Source organism: Corvus kubaryi, unplaced genomic scaffold, assembly GCF_017639235.1.
Source record: "Corvus kubaryi isolate FWS band 111438036 unplaced genomic scaffold, C.kubaryi_AGA036_p1.0 37284, whole genome shotgun sequence".
Taxonomy (NCBI): Eukaryota; Metazoa; Chordata; class Aves; order Passeriformes; family Corvidae; genus Corvus; species Corvus kubaryi.
The window spans coordinates 11,007,857-11,026,929 of NW_024581088.1; the positions used below are offsets into that span (position 1 = coordinate 11,007,857).

Below are 19,073 nucleotides of genomic sequence, written 5' to 3' on the forward strand. Positions count from 1 at the left end.
TTTTTTTAGTGGTTTTAACGTTCATTGTGAAAACAACACTGTTGATTTATCAAAAAGAAAGCCAGAAAGAGTGACACATGAGCATTTTGTCTAGTAAATCTGGAATAATCTAACTGTACTGTGGTTTTAACGCTAATTTAACTGAAAACTGAAACTAGTGCAACTCATTTCAAAACTCCCACACCTTTCATGTATTTTTTGTGTATTGTTCATCTACCTCACTCAGCATATGAACTGAACCAGTTGTAAAGAGTTCACTCCTTCTCACACTGAAGAGCTGCTCTCCCCCTGAGTCCCGGTAAAAGCACATTACAGGCTTGTTTCTATTACAACTATTCAAAGGATTTTATACCAGGTGCCAGGTACTCCCACCTTTCCTGCAATCATAAACCATGCAAGCACACAATCTCAGACACAGAACAGCCCCAGCTGCTGCTATTCTTATCAAGAAATTAATCCAGCACTGCCAGTAGAGGCTTTAAGCAAGCCTCTCAGCAAATCACATTAGATTCGACCATTACAGACAAATGCCATTATGTAACATAGTAATCTGTCCCCACACTCATCAGACAAGAGGTTATGTTCTCTTTATGCTTTAAGAGAACAAACCAATGCCTGTTTGATCTCTGTGTGTGTATGCCGGAGTGGAGGGGTAGGGTTGGAGGAGAAGCATTATTGCCCGAGTGGTTGAGTACTCTAGGTTATTACTTGCTAAACAGAATTTTCCTTGTCCATCTCCTATTTCTTTTGTACTACGCTCAACAGAGAAGTAAAACTGAAGGTGCTATCTTCTGGAGTTTTACCTGCATTTTAAGATGGAACACCTTCATAGCAGAATCACTGCATAAAATTGTCCCCAGCCTTACAGAGATAGGAGAAGGAAATTTGCTTCCCGGGATCTTTAAACATAAAAGCCCTAAAAATCCAACTTACTACTAGCACCAAAATGACAGCATTTGCCTTTGCCAATGTCTTTTCAGACCCATTTCTGTATTAGTGACATGGTGATGTGATCAACACTTCAGGGCACTGCTCAGCAATACTTCAGTCAGCCAGCCACACAGCTGAACGTAAGCAGTAAAAAGCAAGAAATAATAATGTGTCCCATTTGCAAAATGTCACTCTTCCCATTAGCATGGTGTACTTGACCCTTCTGGCTGGAGAGGTGTCAATGGTTTTATTCAAAATGTCGTAGATGACTGTATAGGGACTGGACGTAGGTGAAGACGCACATGGGATCTGGCTTGTGACCCATCACCATCATGTCTTCCACTTCTATCAGACGATCACAGTGAGCCATTTTTCTGTAGTAATAATAAAACAGATACAACAAATCTAGAGTTACATAGCTGCTTCCAAGATTCATTTACTGCTCTGATTTGAGCATCATCGAAACATTTAAGAAATCCTGAGGTTTATTGGCAGCATTTCATTTCACAATTAATTGAGCAGGGTCAGGCCGGACATTATTATTTCTGTGACCATGGAATATTCCTGTTCTTTCTCTCTCTTCCTCTATACTGGAATCTGATCTAAAGCCCTGTAGGGTTGGGGCTTTTTTCACTATCATTCACATTCCTTATAGCTGTAGCACGTAGCCCAAGCTCACGCTACTCTGCCCACGTCTCAGATTTTGGTTAATATGTAGGGAGTTCCAAAAGAATGGAAAAACTCAGGAAGAGAGGAGATGTGCTGATGAAGGCCCATGTGGCTGTTGACTTGCTTGTTCTCCAGCACCCCCGTATCTTCAAGATGTGAATGATGTGGACCAGCAGAAAGGAACAGATCTGCAGAGGCTTAAGATGAGAAATCACAAGGGCAGGAAGCAATTTGATCAGCACAGCTAGTACTGGGGTGAACAGCAGTAACTGAGAAAATAGCTTTTACTGGCACTTGAATAAATCAGTTGAAAGGCAATCATAGCTATGAACAGTAATTTCTGTAGATACCTCTCACCTACTGTTTCTTAGTGTTGTGTTCGTGGTGTCTTTTTTTCTCCCCTAAACTTACTGTTTACATAAATCGAGGTAGAAGAACACTGCGGCTTTCCTTTGAGAGTTGTAGATAGTTTTTCTTTAGAGATCAATCACCTAAAAGTATCACAAAATCTCCTTCAACTCACTGACAAGCAACAATATTTTTTTATATATACATATATGTGTACTTATAAAAATACTTGTAATTCCCAAATGAATTCCTTTGCTAGAGGCCATAATAAGGAGAAATAACATTATGTGAAGAATTTTGAAAGGTTTTTACTGAATGACCAGTGGAAAATCCAGTTCTTTAAGTTATTGCATTAGCCATGTATTCCTACCACCTGTTATCATTCGGAAGAAGTGTACCAAACCAAGCTGCATACCACACGGAGAGTTCTTACTGTAAGAATCATGTTGATACCAGCTCAAAAAAGTTACTATTTCTGACCGGTGAGTTCACATTCATGACGACTTTAACAAACAAGTTAGCATTTAACTGCCTGCTATACAGCACAAAGAAGAATCTGGATAATGTGATTGAGGGTATTAGCTCTGCCATTTCAGAAATGCAGTCACCTGGTTGAGATACTGAGAAGCTCTCAGCCTCGGTCTCTACTTACACTGAATTCAACCTTCATTCTTTTTCAACCAAAACAACATACAGATAGAGGTGAAGTCTCCCACATGTTCTATGCATTCTCTCTACAGAGCTTTATTATCTTTTTTGGCATAATTCATGCAAGCTAATGATAGAGAATCTACAAGAATAATCCTTAAACTCTTCACTGCTGCCCAGGTGCATTAGACTTGAACTGGAAGCACTTCACAGAGAGCTAATGTACTCACTCAGCCGTTGTGAAGGCCAGCTCAAAGTTCTGCTTGCGATTAGCCGGGTCAAGCTTATTATAATCAAAAGCTTCAGGAAAGAAAGAATGAACAAGGGCACAGAATGCCATCCCATCATTCCAGCTTGAGGAGAAGTTCTGGAGATCAATGTGCTGTCACGATGAAAAAAACACACATGTTAATGCTGCACAGGGGAACAAATAAGAGCAGCTGCTTTTGTTCAATGCAGTTTTCTATCCTTCTTTCCCACCAGCAAGAGCAAGAGCACAGGCTTTATTTTTTTCTTCCCATCTTGGTATATCCATTTCACTGTTGACATTCTGGGGAAAAAAAGGCACACTTAGCAATGAAAGCTTTTTGCCTGAAATACCTAGATGCAAAGCAGACACATAGTCAAGGTCCCTGATCCAAGCCCACTGAAAATACTGTGAAGAATCTAATCAACATCAGTGAGCTGTGGAGCAGGCCCGATGCACCAGCTCAGTATCTGTGGAAACTAAGGACACTGCTTATATATAATCATAATCACCCTATGGAGGATTTAAAATTGAAGAGCAGTTCATTCTGTGGCTGTGAATAACACTAGATAAAGACTACGCTTTCTTGCTTTGCCTAATTCAATACCTGTTTACACACAGATAGGTAGAAATAAAGGAAGAATCATACCTACTGCGCAACCTGATTCTTAAAACAAATTCTTATTGTTACTTTCAACTGCCACAATGAAAAGAAACGTATTTGTGCTCTTGTCTCATGCTGCTTTCCCATCATATAAAATTCAAGCCCCAGCTTTTCTAGTAAGCAATTAACAGTAATTTTAATTAGTTCTGCTTATTTGTACTATAATGTACAGTTTAGCAATAATTATGCACATTTAGTAATGTTGAAAAACATACTACGCATGCAAAAAAAATCCCTAGGAAAAAAATTCCGTATTTCTTTGACAAGTGCAGTTTAAGGCCTGGTAAAATGAAAAAAATCTGAACTGCTGTATTCTTTTAGTTACACTGATGCTACCTCATAAAAATTTACTCACAGTGTGATTCAACCTCAACCATTTACTACAAATTCATTTGTCAAATACCAACAGAGTACTTTGGTCTGCATGTAGCAAAATGGCCATAGTCTCCATGTATTCAGAACTTGTCATACATCATGTGAATGCAAAAATTACAGTCGGCAACGAAGAAAAAAAAAATGTCTGAGTGTATACTGAAGTTTATATCCATAAGCACAAAAATGTAGGCTTTCAGAAAAACACTAATGGATTGCTTTAATAGACATACAGAATCTCATTCATGCAATCACTGACTGTCTTGAAGTGCTGCCTGTGTAAACCATGTTTGTGTTACCCACAATAAAATTGATGACCTTGAAGAAGTTAACTTATTCTCTAGCATATTTTACATTCACCTTTTGAGCATGGTTTTTTGGCAAATTCTCCTGAAAAAAAAAAAGAAGAGAGAGCTGGAAGCACTAGCATATCTTCACCTTGTATCCTATGGTTTTTGAGCGACACCAGTCTAACAGAATTTGTTTAATGCTGCTAGCGCTGGCAACCCCAAAACTCAGCGACCTCTTCAGCTTAGCTCTGGATTCTCCTTTTCCTCTGGAAAATTAACAGAGATCAGATTAAATTACATTCTAGAAAAACTTAAACCTACTTGTCAGGAACATCTATGCAACCTTGCCCAGGTCAGCCCCTCCAGGTGATATTTGAGAAACATGTTGCTGAAACCTCAACTTGTTGGTCCTGCAAGAAAAACTAATTTTTATTTCACTAAAGCCAGAATTCCAAGCCCTCTTTTATTTAAATCATACTCCCATCAAGGAGAGTTCATACTTTTGATCCTCAATGAATGGCAACTATACTCGCAGTCTCCTATAATGATGGCGAAGGCAGCTTTCACAGAACTCTTTCTTGATAAAAGACACCTGCTGCTTCAGCTAAACAACTCCAAAGCCAGAGGAATCTGTAGCTGTGAATTTCCAAGGCTTGGTCTGTAAAGTCAGTGAAACTTCAAGTGACCTCATACTGTCCCTTAGCGCCGAATCCTACACTGAGAGAGTTCTCCCACCCATCTGTACTCTGCTGGTAATAACTGACAAATTAGTTTCCCTTTAAGAAACCGTTCTGGAGACAAGAACTGTGACATACTTTCCATCATCACGTTCAAATTTCTCGAAAAGCGCTTTTCTGGCCTGTGTTCCTATAGTCCGCGGGAGCGTCTGAGACCGCACCAGTTCTCGCCTCCTTTCAACTTGGCGAAGTACGGTAGGAGGAGGCGAGTGAGAGCTGGGGGTCACGGTCACATCACAGTAACTGTCAATGGCACTGGAAAAACATAACATAAAAAGTATGCAGTAAACAAAAGAGTAACTCTGCAGTGACAAGAGCCAGCATAAAGGTTCAACTGCTGTCTCTAAACCTCCCAAAAGATCCATTTCAAGAGGATCTGCGTGAGTGAAAAGCAATTTTAATAAAAGTAAAATTATTATTGACACACAACAGCACTTAAGTATAGAAGACCATAAGGTACTATTACAAATAAGACACAGCTGGACAAGCCACAAGCACTTTGTAGCACTGAGCAGAAATACAATTAAAAACCTTCACGAAAAAAGTTGTGGTCACACAGGAGCACTAAATCCCTTTCATTGCCAAGGTTCAGGGTTCCTTGAGGCTGTCACATTTTCAAAATTAAACTTAAAGAGTAATTCAGGAAGTACTTTTGAAATTTTTACTTATAGCACACAGAATTCTGAGCTTCTGTCAGCGTTGCTTTACTGACTGCAAGCTGGTAATTTGATTGAGAATATAGGATTATACTCCAATTTGTGTTTGTTTGAGCCATATACCGCTTCATCAGCATTAATGAAGTAAGTCACACATTGCATTTGGAAGTATTCTCTGTAACAGAGATGGGGAGAGAGGCAAAGAACAATGACATCAGTGTCACACATTAATTTCTGGTACAGATGGAGGTCAGGTATGACACCAAGTTCTCTAGGGTGCTTAGTGTATCATGACCCAAATATTGGAGTGCTGATGTTGGAACTACCTCAGAAAAAATGTAATGCCTAATTTGGGATTGTTTTCAAGGCAGATACAAGCCAAATTTAAGAGGTTTAAACTTTCTTCTCTCCCATTTTTTTCTTGATGGCTATTTTGCCTGCTAAGTATGTCTGGATATGCCAGGAGTAATTGTGATACCATGTAGTCCTCTACTAAGCAACTGCAACTCATTAATAAAGAATGTGTAGCAGTCCTCAGCAAGGCATTTGTCTAGAAATTAAACTCTAGGCTAGTCAAACTAAGGATATTTGATGGCAATCATATATTGGTTTCCAAAAATAAGCCCAAAGTTCAACACAGATGAGTATTTTTAAAACTGTTTTCAAAGGACCTGATAACATCCTCCTCCTAACAAAAATCCTCCACTATCGGGCACTGAAAGTCTTACTGACTAAGACTAAAACAATGTGGAAACCCACAGTTAGGTCTACTTGAAACTGCTCTATAAAATTTTTGTCCTTTCTCATCTCTGTTCCACTTAGCCCAGAGGAAAGCTCACAGCCTTTAACAGGCTTAAAATATAGCACTGGCAATTCATTTGTTCTTCGGTGCACTGGTGGGGCAGCCTGAAGAAGCCTCCCCCCCAAAAAAGAGCCAAATGTGCTAAGGCTATCCAAAGCTGTAATCACAGGAGTGATGTCAACGCACAGCCTACTAGATGTCTTGTGAAAAGAAAGGTGTGAGGATTAATCAAGATACGGCCCTGATACAGGAATCAGAGGCACAAAAAGAGCAAGTCGTGCAGGGGGTTTAGGGGGAATGAATGGCCCTCAAACTGGACACATACCACGACATATATAGCAGGTTGCTGATTTCCCATGAGAAGTACAATCAGTAAATAACCTGGCATGTTTCACCTGAGAATATCCAGGGTATGTATACAAGCACTGCTGTGTTGAACAAAAATTACTATGTACAGTACATCACTAGGATGGTTTTAGTACAGCTGGTGTGATTATTCCAGTAGTCATTGATTGGTTATTCCCTGAAAGTAGAAGCGTGGTTAAGAGGAATAGGCCCATTTACATGTCGACGGACCAAAATACATTAAATGAACTCCCTAGGTTAATGTAAGAGATTATGGGGCAACTAGATTAATGTACAATTATACATTCAATGCTTAAAATACAGCATCTGGGACTCACCTGTTTTCCAAGTCAGCAGAACACCTGTCCCTTGAGACTATATTGACCACAATGGCCTAACAAAATGTCATGAGGAATGCATACCTTTCACCAGTTTTGGTTCCACTACGCAGCCCATAGTCCACAGTTGAGACAGACTTGGTGGCAGAAGTAGCATTCTCTATATAAAAACAGAAAAGACACATTACTGCAGAAACTTTCCTCGTGTGCTTTCAAATAGAAACTTTCCTCATGTGCTTTCCTGATGGATAGACACGCGTTGATTTTTACTTGTTACACTGTAAAGCTACAGGCCTCTAACCTCCATATGAGCTAACAAGCTGGGGAAGGATTTTCCCCAGCGGTTCAATTCCTCTGTAAAATTGTTGCACTGCAGCAAGGATAGTGTAAGCATACCAGAAAGGACTCTGAGAGGATATCTTTGATAAAACCGCACTCGGAAGGTCAGATCACTTCAGGCCCTTGTGCAGACCTCAGAGAAGGGCACGCTGCCACAGACACTTCAGTTAAAAGAAAAAGTGGTGCCTGCAAAAGTCATTCTAGCAGACAAGCCCTGAGGAGTTTAACATAACTGAGTGCATAATTTAAATGACCTAATTACTGCCAGGAAGATATTTTAGTTTGTAAACTAGAACAGACTCCAAGTTGCAAATGTGGCTTAAAACCGATTTTGCATCTTCCTTCCTCCATTCCTGAGTGTCTACCTTTTGTGCTTTGCCTCTTAGAGCTCAGCTCTGGACTCCAGCTATGCTCTATAAACGCAAAAGTGGAGTGACACATTTTGTCCTTTGACGCATTCATATTACAAAGGAAGACTCCTTACTTCTGTCTTACTCAAAGTCATTTGCTTCAAAACACATGGGTGGGCACACCACTTTCCAATTGCCACTACCTTGTGTATAGTCACAGTTTTCACTCAATCAGCTGAAATCTTCACTGCTCAAGCTGTCTGCCTGCCACACTTTTCTGGCACCTATGGTTTCCACTGCAGAGATTGCCTAACAGTACACATGTACATCACTGTGCAAATAAGGGTAAGAACCCCTCACTGAACTGATTGAGAATCTGATGGAGTAGAACAAGTTTTCATGATTCTATGAGTCTGCATACAGACTTGTTAGCAATTTTAGTATTACCATTTAGTACTACAAATCAAAACTACGTGCTCAGATCTGAATCCCCCAAAGAGCATGGAATCACTCTCAATTTTGTTGCATAAGGGCATGCTGATAGGAACACTCACCTCCAGTGGCAGATGAATCCACTGTTCTCATTGTAACTGAATTCCAGTCCTTCACTGTATCAGCACAAAAAAAAAAAGACAAAGGAAGCGTTTGTGACATTCTCAGCTTTAGTAAGATAAAATCAAAAGAATCTGCAAATAATCCCTATCTCTTGCTGGCAATCCCATCTGGTCTCCTTCTATAATTTCTGACCTCTGTGTGTGTGTATATATATATAGTCCAATTTGTAAGAAGTATCACAGCCAAGGATGAATGACTTCAGTATGACTTTTTTTTTAAACTCAACCTAACTTCTCACAGGGCCTCCAGTCTCAGAGCAGTAAAAATGTCTACAAATTTCATTAAAATAGCTGGGCATGTTTAAGAGATTCAGTAACTTATTGAATTCAGTAACTGTGCTATAAGATATGCTTCACTAAAAACTCAACTACATTAGGCAGCAAAAATTCTCTGCAGATGTGACATAACAGCTGAAAGTTCCAGCTAGGACCCACAGTATTCCAAATTGAAGTGTCCCACAATGGGATATATAGCCATAGAAGCAACGTTTCATAATTACCACTAGGTCATGGGACAATACTGATAGCACCAGTTGAAGAAAGGAAATGGCATGCAGCTTCAGCAAGTTATTTTTGTCTCTTTTACCTGGCTGGTTGGAAGGTTTTACTCCCATTGTATTTGTGCTCTTGCCCTGTCCCAGCAGGCAAGAAGATGTATTAATTGTTCCTGCTGAACAGATGTTCTCTCCTGAAAACTTCTCAGATGTCCTGGTTACTGCAGTAACGGGAAGGTGGGGCATCTGTAAGGTGACTGCAGGGGCATGGACTTCAGGGGAAGAAGATTCTGACATCTGAAAAGAGGTCAGCTCATGGGCGGCTTTTGCCTGACCTGAATAAAAAGCGGGAGAGAGGAAGGAAATTTGTTTGCAGATTTGTAACAAAGTTACAAACCAATGTCCATGCAACAACTTTATTTTACAAGTCATTGGAATTACTCCCCCGTGAATCACAGTACCACTTATGTAGCAGGAGCAACCCTAGTGCAAGCGATCCTCACAGCGATCGCACTTGCTCTACGTGAATGGCAGCAGGAACAATGTCTTCAGATCATTAATACACTAGCATTTGCATTCGGTAAGCTTCTCTTCCTCTGTGCAGCCCTCACTTCCAATCTCCTGCCCTGGCATTTTTGTTCTTTTCATGGTTTTATGAAACACTGTATGACTTTCTCTAAAGTGGAGATGTTAAGTCCTTCCTCCACCAAAGGATGATGGAAGTGGACGGGTGACTTGCAAGATGTTTTGGGATGCGAGACTGCAATGGAACTCAGCATAGCAGGCCTTATCGCTCGTCTCCCAAGTTAATGCGACAGTAATAGCCTCTAATTTATGAAACACCATAGTACATGTTTAACAGTAAAGCCAAAGTTTAAAAGTTAAACTCCTAATTAGGAAATAAAGTATTGGTGCCACAGGACAACATTTATTCTGAAACTATAGCAGATTCTAACCCTTCCAAAATGCAAGACCTGCTCTATGACTGCCAGGATCAGGTATTTTACAAGTAGTGCTGCTTCGTTTCATGCCCTGTTCGTACCTGATGATGAAGATTGATGCCCATTTTCAATGATGGAAGAACTAAAAACTCTTCTAAATTCAGGTTTCTGGTGGTCATCCAGGTCTACACTCTGTCAGAACAGACAACACACATGACAACTAAAATTCAAACAGCAGCAAAAGTGAGAAGAATATCCAGAAACACCTGCCAAGAACAGGCCTTCCTCATGCAAGTGACCCCAATATAAGAAGGGAACAATTACCTAACCCCAAGAGCCAAGCCTGCAAATGAAGCATTGGCAACACAGAACTCACATCAATCTTCACACACTCGCCCTTAATGGGCCCCAAGCACCTAGGAGGTGTTATCTTTTGTTAGATAAAGGTATCACCATCCACTGTGTGATGGTGATAAACAGAAGACTCCATGTAATAGTGGAGAAATTGGCTGAGATTGCAGAGTAACGCTCTGCATTTTTTTTTCTATTTGCTGCAGAAAGAAATTCCATTATGAAAACGTATTGTTCAAGCAACACATAAAGTAAATCCAATCCTAGGACATTACAGCTGTATTATAATCTGTAACCCCCGTAAGAATAGCTTTCTTCTGGGAAAAGCATAAATTCTCCTCATAATGCCTGTCAACATAATTCCAGAAAAATCAGTCAGGAACCTTTTTGTGGGTTTAGTAGGAGGTTTTGGGTTTTGTTTGTTTGACTGGGTTTTTTTGGCTGGTTGGGCTGGATTTGGTTTTTTGGGGGGGGGGTGGGAGGGCACGTTAAACCATGAGGAACTATGTGATTTTCATCTGTGTGACTGAAGAAAGAAGAAAATGCTTCACGGACACACGCTTACTGTAGCTAAAAAAAATGTAGCTTCCAAGAAGCAGCAGCTACAAGTCATAGAGAGAAATTCCCCAACACACAGTCCACAAAAACGGTTTAATTGATTCTGGACAGTTATCTACCTATGAGGTGGGCCAAAAAATTTATTACTAAAGAAAAAAATCTGTAATGTGCCATTATAAATATAATCAAAAATTGTTATAATCTCAATCCAAACAAGCTTCCTTTTGACAGAAAGACTGAAGATAGATACCAAATATTTTATACTGTACATAATTATAAAAACAACAAAACGTAACAGAAAAGGAAAGACACAGGGTGTATACTTCTAACAAATTAATTTGTTTCTGGTCTTCATACACAGGAATTATGGAGCGAACCGGTGATGTGATCATAACAAACTATTCTCTCAAATATAAATATATACATATCTGTCTAAAATTATCTCATATACAATACAGAAAACCCACGATCAAGACAAATCAATAAAAATATTTTCTTGGAACTTGTCGGCTGTTTATCATGCATCTGTTTACATTCATCCAAAATTAACCAGGAACAGCAGACAATAACATTAACACACTTTGTAGATTTTTTTTTTTTTTAACTGTTTTATCTTGTTATATGCTGGAGAGTGTACTTGAGATACTACAACTTCCATTACTTTGGATGCATATCCTAGTCAACTTCCAGTAACTACGGTCTGAGATCTTGCTAAGAATTTGTTAATTACTATTAGATTACAATAAGGCAGCCTAAACACAAAACTCTCCTAGGGCTGGATTCAGATCTTTCTAGATACTAGTGTCAGCCTCCAACTGATTTCAATGGAACAGAGATGTACATAGCAGAATTTGCACCTACATGACAGTATTTAAGGCTCAGCACAGATGGCACACTTTATTACATTGGACTGCACACTGTTTTTTAACCTGGGGTCTGATTCTCATGACGTTTTATTTCTACGCTAAGTGAGGAAAAGAGATAGGGTGACCTGGATATGATTTTCAAACAGAACAGTACAGAGTTAAGAAGAGGACTGGACACTTCCTGAAAATGTGGAAGATGTACTCTCAGAAAATTACTTTTAAAGTTTTCTCAGCTAGGAGCTTTCACTTAATTCTCTAGTCTAGTTTCTAAGTCAATGATCTTTCAGGGGCTAAATGTGCACTTACATGCACTGCTAGATAAGAGTGTGGAGGTTACATGAGGAGCCAAGCCATTCCTTTGTCTCTTTACCACCAAAACACAGAAGAAGCTGCTTTTCTTTTTCTGTTCTTTTGAACAACAGCCAGTCAAACAACCAATCACGCATAACACCATGTTTTAGCACAATATTGCTCATAGGCCCGTTAACAGGACTGACAGATTTCCACTGATGCCTACTGAAGGCTTGAGGTGCACCTAAGGTAGCTGGGAGTTAGAACGCCCATTCCACAACTAGGTTAGCATGTCTTAAGATACACTGCAAGTTTTGCACATGAAATGTTGATTCAATGATTGATACAATGAAGTTCACAGTGGAAGCACAATCCAAACAAGGTAAAATTTTGCTTTGTTTTAATTTCCCTCTATATTTGTTATTTAAAAGAAAGGAAAGTAACTAGATTGGGGAAGTTGCACCATGCAGAACTGAAAAAATTAACCCTCTCCTGGCCAAAAGTAGGATACCCACATACAACAAAGCTGAACTCTTGATAGTTACCTAGCTCAGGCTAGGTTTTTTTGCAAAGCTAGTCTGCAAACTTCAATACATCACCAAAAGAGCAACTTTTTTTAAATAATATTTTTCAGTTTTATACCATCTGCCATCCCTATGGAGAATGCTTCCATCCACACACACAGTCTGACTTACTGCCACTAAACTGGATGTGTCACTGTATCCAGATGTTTTATTTTCTGAAAATAAAATTATTTTGAAACTTTTGTATTTATTGAGAAAAAGATACTGTGCACGAATAAACTCAGTTATCACTAGCTGTCAGGATTGAGAAAATTACAACAAATACTAATTATAGAAACCACGCAGAATGAGGGGTTCAGAACTTTTATTGCTGTCTTTAGTGCAACTGAGATCCCATTCAACAATTACTGCCCATATCCAGAACTGAAATGTAAAGCGTAGCTAATGCAGCTCCCTAGAATGTACCCATGATACACAGTTAGAACTGTTTAGCCATTCATGTCAGCCATTATGACCTGAATCTGAAGAACGCCTGTGCAGGCTGTAAACACGAATCTGCTTTTGTAAGCTGGGGAGGTGGGGGTGAGTAAAATCGTCAAATGACATGGTCCTGGCAAAGGTCACGTAGCATTCTACACACTGAACCGGCTTTCTGATGCAGTGACAAGAGCTGCATTATCTTATTTTATGCAAGTCTGACTACTACAGTTTGGCTAATAGTGTCAAAGAAGAAACTGATACCAGGCTGGAGGACGGGGAAGAAGGCCCATGTGCTGACAGAACAGTGGGAGGATCTGGGATCAGATTCTGATGTGCCTTTAGTAGTGTCAGGCTGAAGTACTTTCAAAATCCACTTTGGAGATGCCAAGCTTCTGACAAACCCATGTGTTTAGCAATACTACTTCTGTCAGTGCTGGTCACATAGATTATAAATAGCAGAGGGATAGCTACATATATCTGTACTTAATATTAAGAAGTACTCATTTGTACAACTCACGTAAAAATGACACAATGAAGAACTGGTGGAGCTGAAGAAAAGAAAGTTAACACTAATATTTTGCATGCCTTATCCAAGCTTGCTTTTAGAACTAATCTCTCCGTAGCTCAGAGGTCTCCGTGTAATGGAGGGTGATAATACTTTCCATAGTTGTAGGGCTGCTGGAATGCCTCCTTTGCCACAAAGAAGTTACACTTTGGAGAGCCATAACCAGAAGCTGCAATTATCGCAAGCCAGTAGTGAAAATTCAGCACATTCAGAAAAAGTAAGAGCCAGATCACAAGATTAGAAAAAAAAGAAACACAGTTGTTATCTCCTTCCTGAACCTCTAAGGTGCGTGTCTGTCACGTCTTCAAGATTTTGTCTGCAACAAGGTCAAAGCCTAGAAGAATGAGAGACACAAATGAGATTACTCTCTCATTTATACAAATTTGTGTCTTTCGTAGAACCACCAACTATCACAAGGGTCACAATACAAATCACTGGCCCTAGGAATGCTGTTTATCTAGAAGTACATCCCCTTCTTCTTAGGTATGACAGGTGAAATCAATGCTTCACTTTGATGAACAGTAATATCGCCACACTGCCACAAAGGCAAGGTTTGATGCTCTGTTCCTCGCATATATAGGGATCATTGATGCATCAGATACAGGGAATGACAAACTTTTGAGGAAATGCAAACAAGCCTGCTAGAACCCGGCAGAAGTGCACCACATTTACCCCTTAATTCTACGCCTAGAAAGCCATCGCCCATCAGACAACACAAGTATTCTCTATCTGTAACTGACCCTGCAACTTGAAGAAAAAGCCTTGAACACCATGAACATATTAGAAAAGCTATTGCACTGAAGAAAAAATGTAGAAGTACTTCTCATAGAACCTCTTCTGAAGTAAGGCTGGATATAAATGGACAGGAGGGAACGATTCTCCCTTAGCAGCTTTAGCAGGTGCCTGTGGCTATGTCAAAGTGAATTAAAACAAAACAAACAACAAAAGTAATCTAGCTAAGGATCAAGGCAACCTCGACATGTCACCATTCCAAAAGGGTATTTGCAGGAAGTGTAAGAGAATAATAAAGAAGTTAAACAAACAGACTTCCTTTATCAAATGTAGGAGTTGAGATAGTTTAGAAACAGAGTGTGTAATGCCAGGTAATTGCTGGATCATGTAATCTCCCTGTCATTATGGAATCCTAGAATGGTTTGGGTTGGAGGATCATCTCGTTTCGATCCCTTGCCATGTGCAGGGATTCCACGCATTAGATCAGGTTGCTCAGGAGCCCATCCAACCTGGCATCAAACACTGCCAGGGACGGGGCATCCACAACTTCTCTGAGCAACCTGTGCTTCACCACCCTCTGAGTGAACAGCTTCTTCCCAATGTCTAATCTAAACCTGCCCTCTTTCAGTTTTAAACCACTGCCTCTTGTCCTGTTGCTATCTGCCCATAGAAAAAGAAGTCCGTCACCCTCCTTTTTGTAAGCCCCCTAAAGTAACGGAAGGCTGCAATGAGGTCTCCCTGAAGCTTTCTCTTCTCCAGGCTGAACGACCCCAGCTCTCTCAGCCCATCTTTGTCGGAAGCCCGTAGGTCATTACGTACACCTGAGTCATGTCTTATAGAGTTACTCACAGGCCGGCTAACTGTTGGGTGCCATCAGGTCACCAGGGAGAGATACCAATGGGTAATACTTGTTTAGACCTTCAGAGGTGGTCATAGCCAGCTATCTATCTCTCTGTGGCTTTGACTGCTGCAGGTAGATTCTCTGCAGCTGTCTGCCCACATTATAAAGAAACTCTTCTGACGGTTTTAAAACAGAACACCCTTAAAGTAGTTTTAGTCCTCCCTCTTAACAAAGCCACCCTGCTCAATCACAAAAACTATGGGAATGTCGTAAATTATAAAGCTCCTGCCAAAATGTAAAATCAGATCAAAAAAAAAACAAAGATCAAAACTCTTCCTTTGTAAATGCTCAGTAGCGCAGGTATGGCTCCAGGATCCGGATCTTTGAAACCAATTCTTCCAACATCCCCTATTTTCCACCTTTGTGAAAGCAGCTCTCAAGATTCTGGCCTGGTTAAGAGAGATGAGCTGAAGTCCAGTATCGAAGTAACGGAAAGGCTCACTTCTGAATCGGAGTGGCTAATGGCCATTTAAAATTCCACCTAAACCACCTAAATTTAGACTGCTGTATACCAGCTTTCAAGGACATCATAGCAGAAATCGCCCAGATTAGAATTAAAAGGAGATTTGTGTCCTTACTTCTGAACTCTGCTTGGAACTCCCCGGATTCATTTTTTCCCAATGAAATTACCATGAAAAATAATCTAGCAATATTAGAAAATAATGGTTCAGATACCAAAGATGCTCAGAATCTCCAGTATCCAATTAATGCTGCATCAACCACACAGCAAAAAGGAACTCAACCAATAAATCTTCTCTGGACCCAAAACCAGCACATCTTGATTTGCTGCTATTTCCAGCCCAGTATCATTTCCTTCTCGTACCTCGCACTTATATTTACTGAAGTATTTACTGAGACTAGAACTGTCACCAGTTTTATCATAGGTACTAATTTATCTGAAATCATACACGGTGCCACTTATGGTATTCTGTTTCAAATGCTTTGGTCATACAACCAGAAATCGGAATCGGCCGAAGGAACAGTGTTCGTTACAGAGAATCTGGGTGACTGGCACAGCAACCGAGGCTTGCTCTTTCACCATTTGTGTGCAGCCACATCAGAAGCTGACTCACAAAATCATGTTTTCACTGCACAAATTTGGTGTGTACAGCCGTAGCTGCAGCTCCCATAGTTCTCAGTACTGAAATTCCCTTTCGGTCAACTATGCTAACTTGGGAACTTCTCCAACCTAAATCGTTGGGAGGGCGCTGAAGAATGATCAGTACTTAAGCGATCTTCCCTGAACCCTCAAAGCAAAGCAGGAAGGTTCCCATCCAAACAAAAGCTCTTACCGTGCTTTCACGCAGACCGATATCTAAAGCTGGATATCGCCGTAACATTGATGCAAAACTCTTCACAGACTGTGAAGTACACACCGCAGGGTAGACAGCGGCGATGGAGCGGGTGAAATGGTGCAAGGGACCACAATCCCGTGTCCCTTCCATATCGTTCAGCTTACTTCTATTCCTTGCAATACAAACAAGTGCGGATAGCTCCACAGAACAAAAAGGAACCAATCTGAAAGTTGTACGGGCGCTGCTCACCTTTGTCACGTGGGGGAAAAGGCAGCAGTTGCTATAACGTATCAAACAGCCCCATTACCTTTTCATTTGCCCAGAGGTAGGAAGCCCTATGCCCCCCGTTCACAGGTCAGTGGGAGTGAAGAGAGCTGGAATGCAATACAGACTCTGCTCATTCCCAGCAATTCTAGTGAATTTAATTTCCAAGTTTTCTTTTTTAACCCCAAGCCTGGATAGACCACAGACCAGTTTTTTCAGCTTCAACAGTCTTAAAACCCCCTTAAGACATGCTTAACCAAGAGGACACGAAACAGGCTGTCATCTGTGAAAGCCAAGTCTCCGGTACCCCAGTTTTATGTGACCTAATCACAGCGTATTGTCTGGGTGCGCTCTCCTGGCATCAAGCATTGCACAGGAGCTCTCAACTCTTCTCTCGGAGACAGAGAAAAAGGATTACAAAAAACATCTCGGTACCAGATGAGCTTCCCACTAACTGGGGTTTCTATGCATCAAGTTTACAATGCTCCATTACACCGCAGGAAGTTTTATCAGGGGGAGGAATGATCATATTTGTGCAAGTTTAGGTCAGAGAGACCATGGCAGCTTGTGTCGACCTCTCAGGGACAAGCTGCAGCAGTGAGGGTCAGCGGTCAGACAGCAAAATCGGCTCACCACGGGATGTTATCTGAGGGAAATGTTACTGCCTTCTATACACTAAGCTATTCCCCTTTGTGAGCTTGTCAACTGGCAAACAGCATTGCTGGCACACAGATCCCCCAGAATCGAGTCCAGAAAGGATACAAAAATATTCACATACGTACGCACATTGATAGCCAAGACTGCCCCACCTCCTCTTACTCCTAACCACAGGGAACTGACTGACAGGTTGCTACCACTCTAACCAAGATCCCAGTCTGACCAAACAGATCCATAATCAGGTAGATCTCCAGGTGGTTTCGCGGCCAAGACCATTTCTCAGAGCACCTCCCGAAATACCACTGACACTGCACTGCAAAAGAGGAACCCCAGGTCCCTAAACGTTACCCCGCGCCAACGCGGTCTGGCAACACCCGTGAAGCATCCGTTCATGCGCGCCCTTGGCCCTCCCTCCTGCCGTCTCCCCGGCCGCTTACTTGGCTCCGGCCAGTGCCCGCTAGCTTGGCATGACTGGAAAACGTGCCGTCGGCCGAGCCTTGCCCCGGCGAGCCGGGCCCCACGGCCTGAGCGCTCTCCGCCGCCTCCTTCACCCACTCCTGCGGCAGCCCCGCCGACCGGCCCAGGGCCTCCACCTGCCGAGACAGGCGCTCCAGCTGCACCCGCAGGCGCCGGTTCTCCTGCTGCAGCTCAGAGACAGCGTGTGCCAGGGGGCTGGCGAGGCGCAGCACCTCCTCCACCTGCCGGCCTACCCCCTGCTTGAACAGCTGGATGTCCATATGGATCTCCCGGACTGCGCCCCGCAGCGTGTCCTCGTAGCGTCCCAGGCCGTCGCAGACAGTCTGCGCCTCCCGGCTGTTCAGATCCTCGATCTCGCCGGCCATGGTGTCCGCGGACCGCAGGCTGCGCGGGCAGGGACGCAGGGGGCTCGGGAACGGCTAGCCGCAGACGCCCGATCGTCTCTCCTCTCGGCGCCGCCTCTCCTTCCCTTTGAGAACTGCCTGTGCCTCCCGGCGGCCCCCAGCGCGGCCCTAAGCCCGGCCCCCCCGGGCACGGCTCGTTCTCCTGTGGCGCAGGAGTGCGGTGGGGCACCCGCCGCGCCCGGGGCAGCTGCGGCACAAAAGTAGCGCGGGCGGAGCGGCTGCCCGGGTCGCCCCGCTCAGCGTACACTGCTCCAAAGGGGGAGATTGAATTTCGGGAGGCAGTGGTGGAAGAAGCAGAGCGAAGGGGCGGGGGCACGGGCTAGTTCACAGCTGCCCAGGGACTTTAGGGCCCGAGAGGGCCGGGCGCCATGGGCTGCGGGCGGGGCCGCGGAAGCGGGACGGCACGAAGCCGGCGACAGCGCCGGTGTGGGGGAAAGAAGAGATGGGAGATGTGAGTCGGGAAGGAATAGGAGAGAGACAGAACGACGAGAGGAGGGGTCAGTACCAGGTCCTTCCCGGGTTGCTTGGACGATGATGATGTCGAAGTACGCACGGATTGTCTCTTCCGCGAACGCTGAGGCAAAGGGAGAAGAGAATGGTCTTTGAGGGCATAGAGACAGAAATGCACGCACATACACCTTTAGACAAAACGCAAAGTTTCTGTGCTTTCACGTGCAGCAACTTATACCCAGCACGCTCACACTTAAGCGTTTCCCACCATAGGCTGCAATTCGATGGGCATTAGTATTGAGCTGCCAAGTCATCCAGCAGATCCAATCTGTGTGCACGGGGGATGAGATACACATTTCCGTCAAACTAGCCAGAGCTACGATGCAGGACGCTTTCAGGTGTATTCTTTACTGCAGCACAAGACAAAAAAAGCCTCACAGAAAAAAGGAATCTGAAAAATATTTAAAGCAAATT

The 19,073-nt window shown here is 42.5% G+C and overlaps 1 protein-coding gene across 2 annotated transcripts; it reads right to left on the reverse strand.

The window, feature by feature from the left end:
- Positions 1-797: 797 nt before the first annotated feature.
- Positions 798-18,592, reverse strand: SMTNL2 (smoothelin like 2). Of its 2 annotated transcripts, XM_042026568.1 has the most exons (9): positions 17,706-18,581; positions 9,886-9,976; positions 8,936-9,178; positions 8,290-8,343; positions 7,131-7,206; positions 4,984-5,160; positions 4,317-4,434; positions 2,826-2,977; positions 798-1,304 (listed from the first exon to the last, which is right to left on the reverse strand). In XM_042026568.1, exons 1-9 carry the CDS (start codon positions 18,108-18,110, stop codon positions 1,178-1,180), a joined length of 1,443 nt encoding a protein of 480 aa, XP_041882502.1. In that variant the 5' UTR covers positions 18,111-18,581; the 3' UTR covers positions 798-1,177. The 2 variants fall into 2 exon arrangements, with proteins under 2 accessions (XP_041882502.1, XP_041882503.1); XM_042026569.1 differs by lacking the exons at positions 798-1,304; positions 2,826-2,977 and adding an exon at positions 2,984-3,145 and having other exon boundaries at positions 17,706-18,592.
- Positions 18,593-19,073: the final 481 nt, after the last annotated feature.

Coding starts and splice junctions, on each gene's coding strand:
- SMTNL2 (XM_042026568.1), bottom strand. CDS start 18,110: ATGGCCGGCGAGATCGAGGATCTGAACAGCCGGGAGGCGCAGACTGTC. Junction 9,977..17,705: donor CGGGCACTGGCCGGAGCCAA/GTAAGCGGCCGG, acceptor CTGTTCTGACAG/AGTGTAGACCTGGATGACCA. Junction 4,435..4,983: donor TTTGAACGTGATGATGGAAA/GTATGTCACAGT, acceptor TTAATTTTCCAG/AGGAAAAGGAGAATCCAGAG.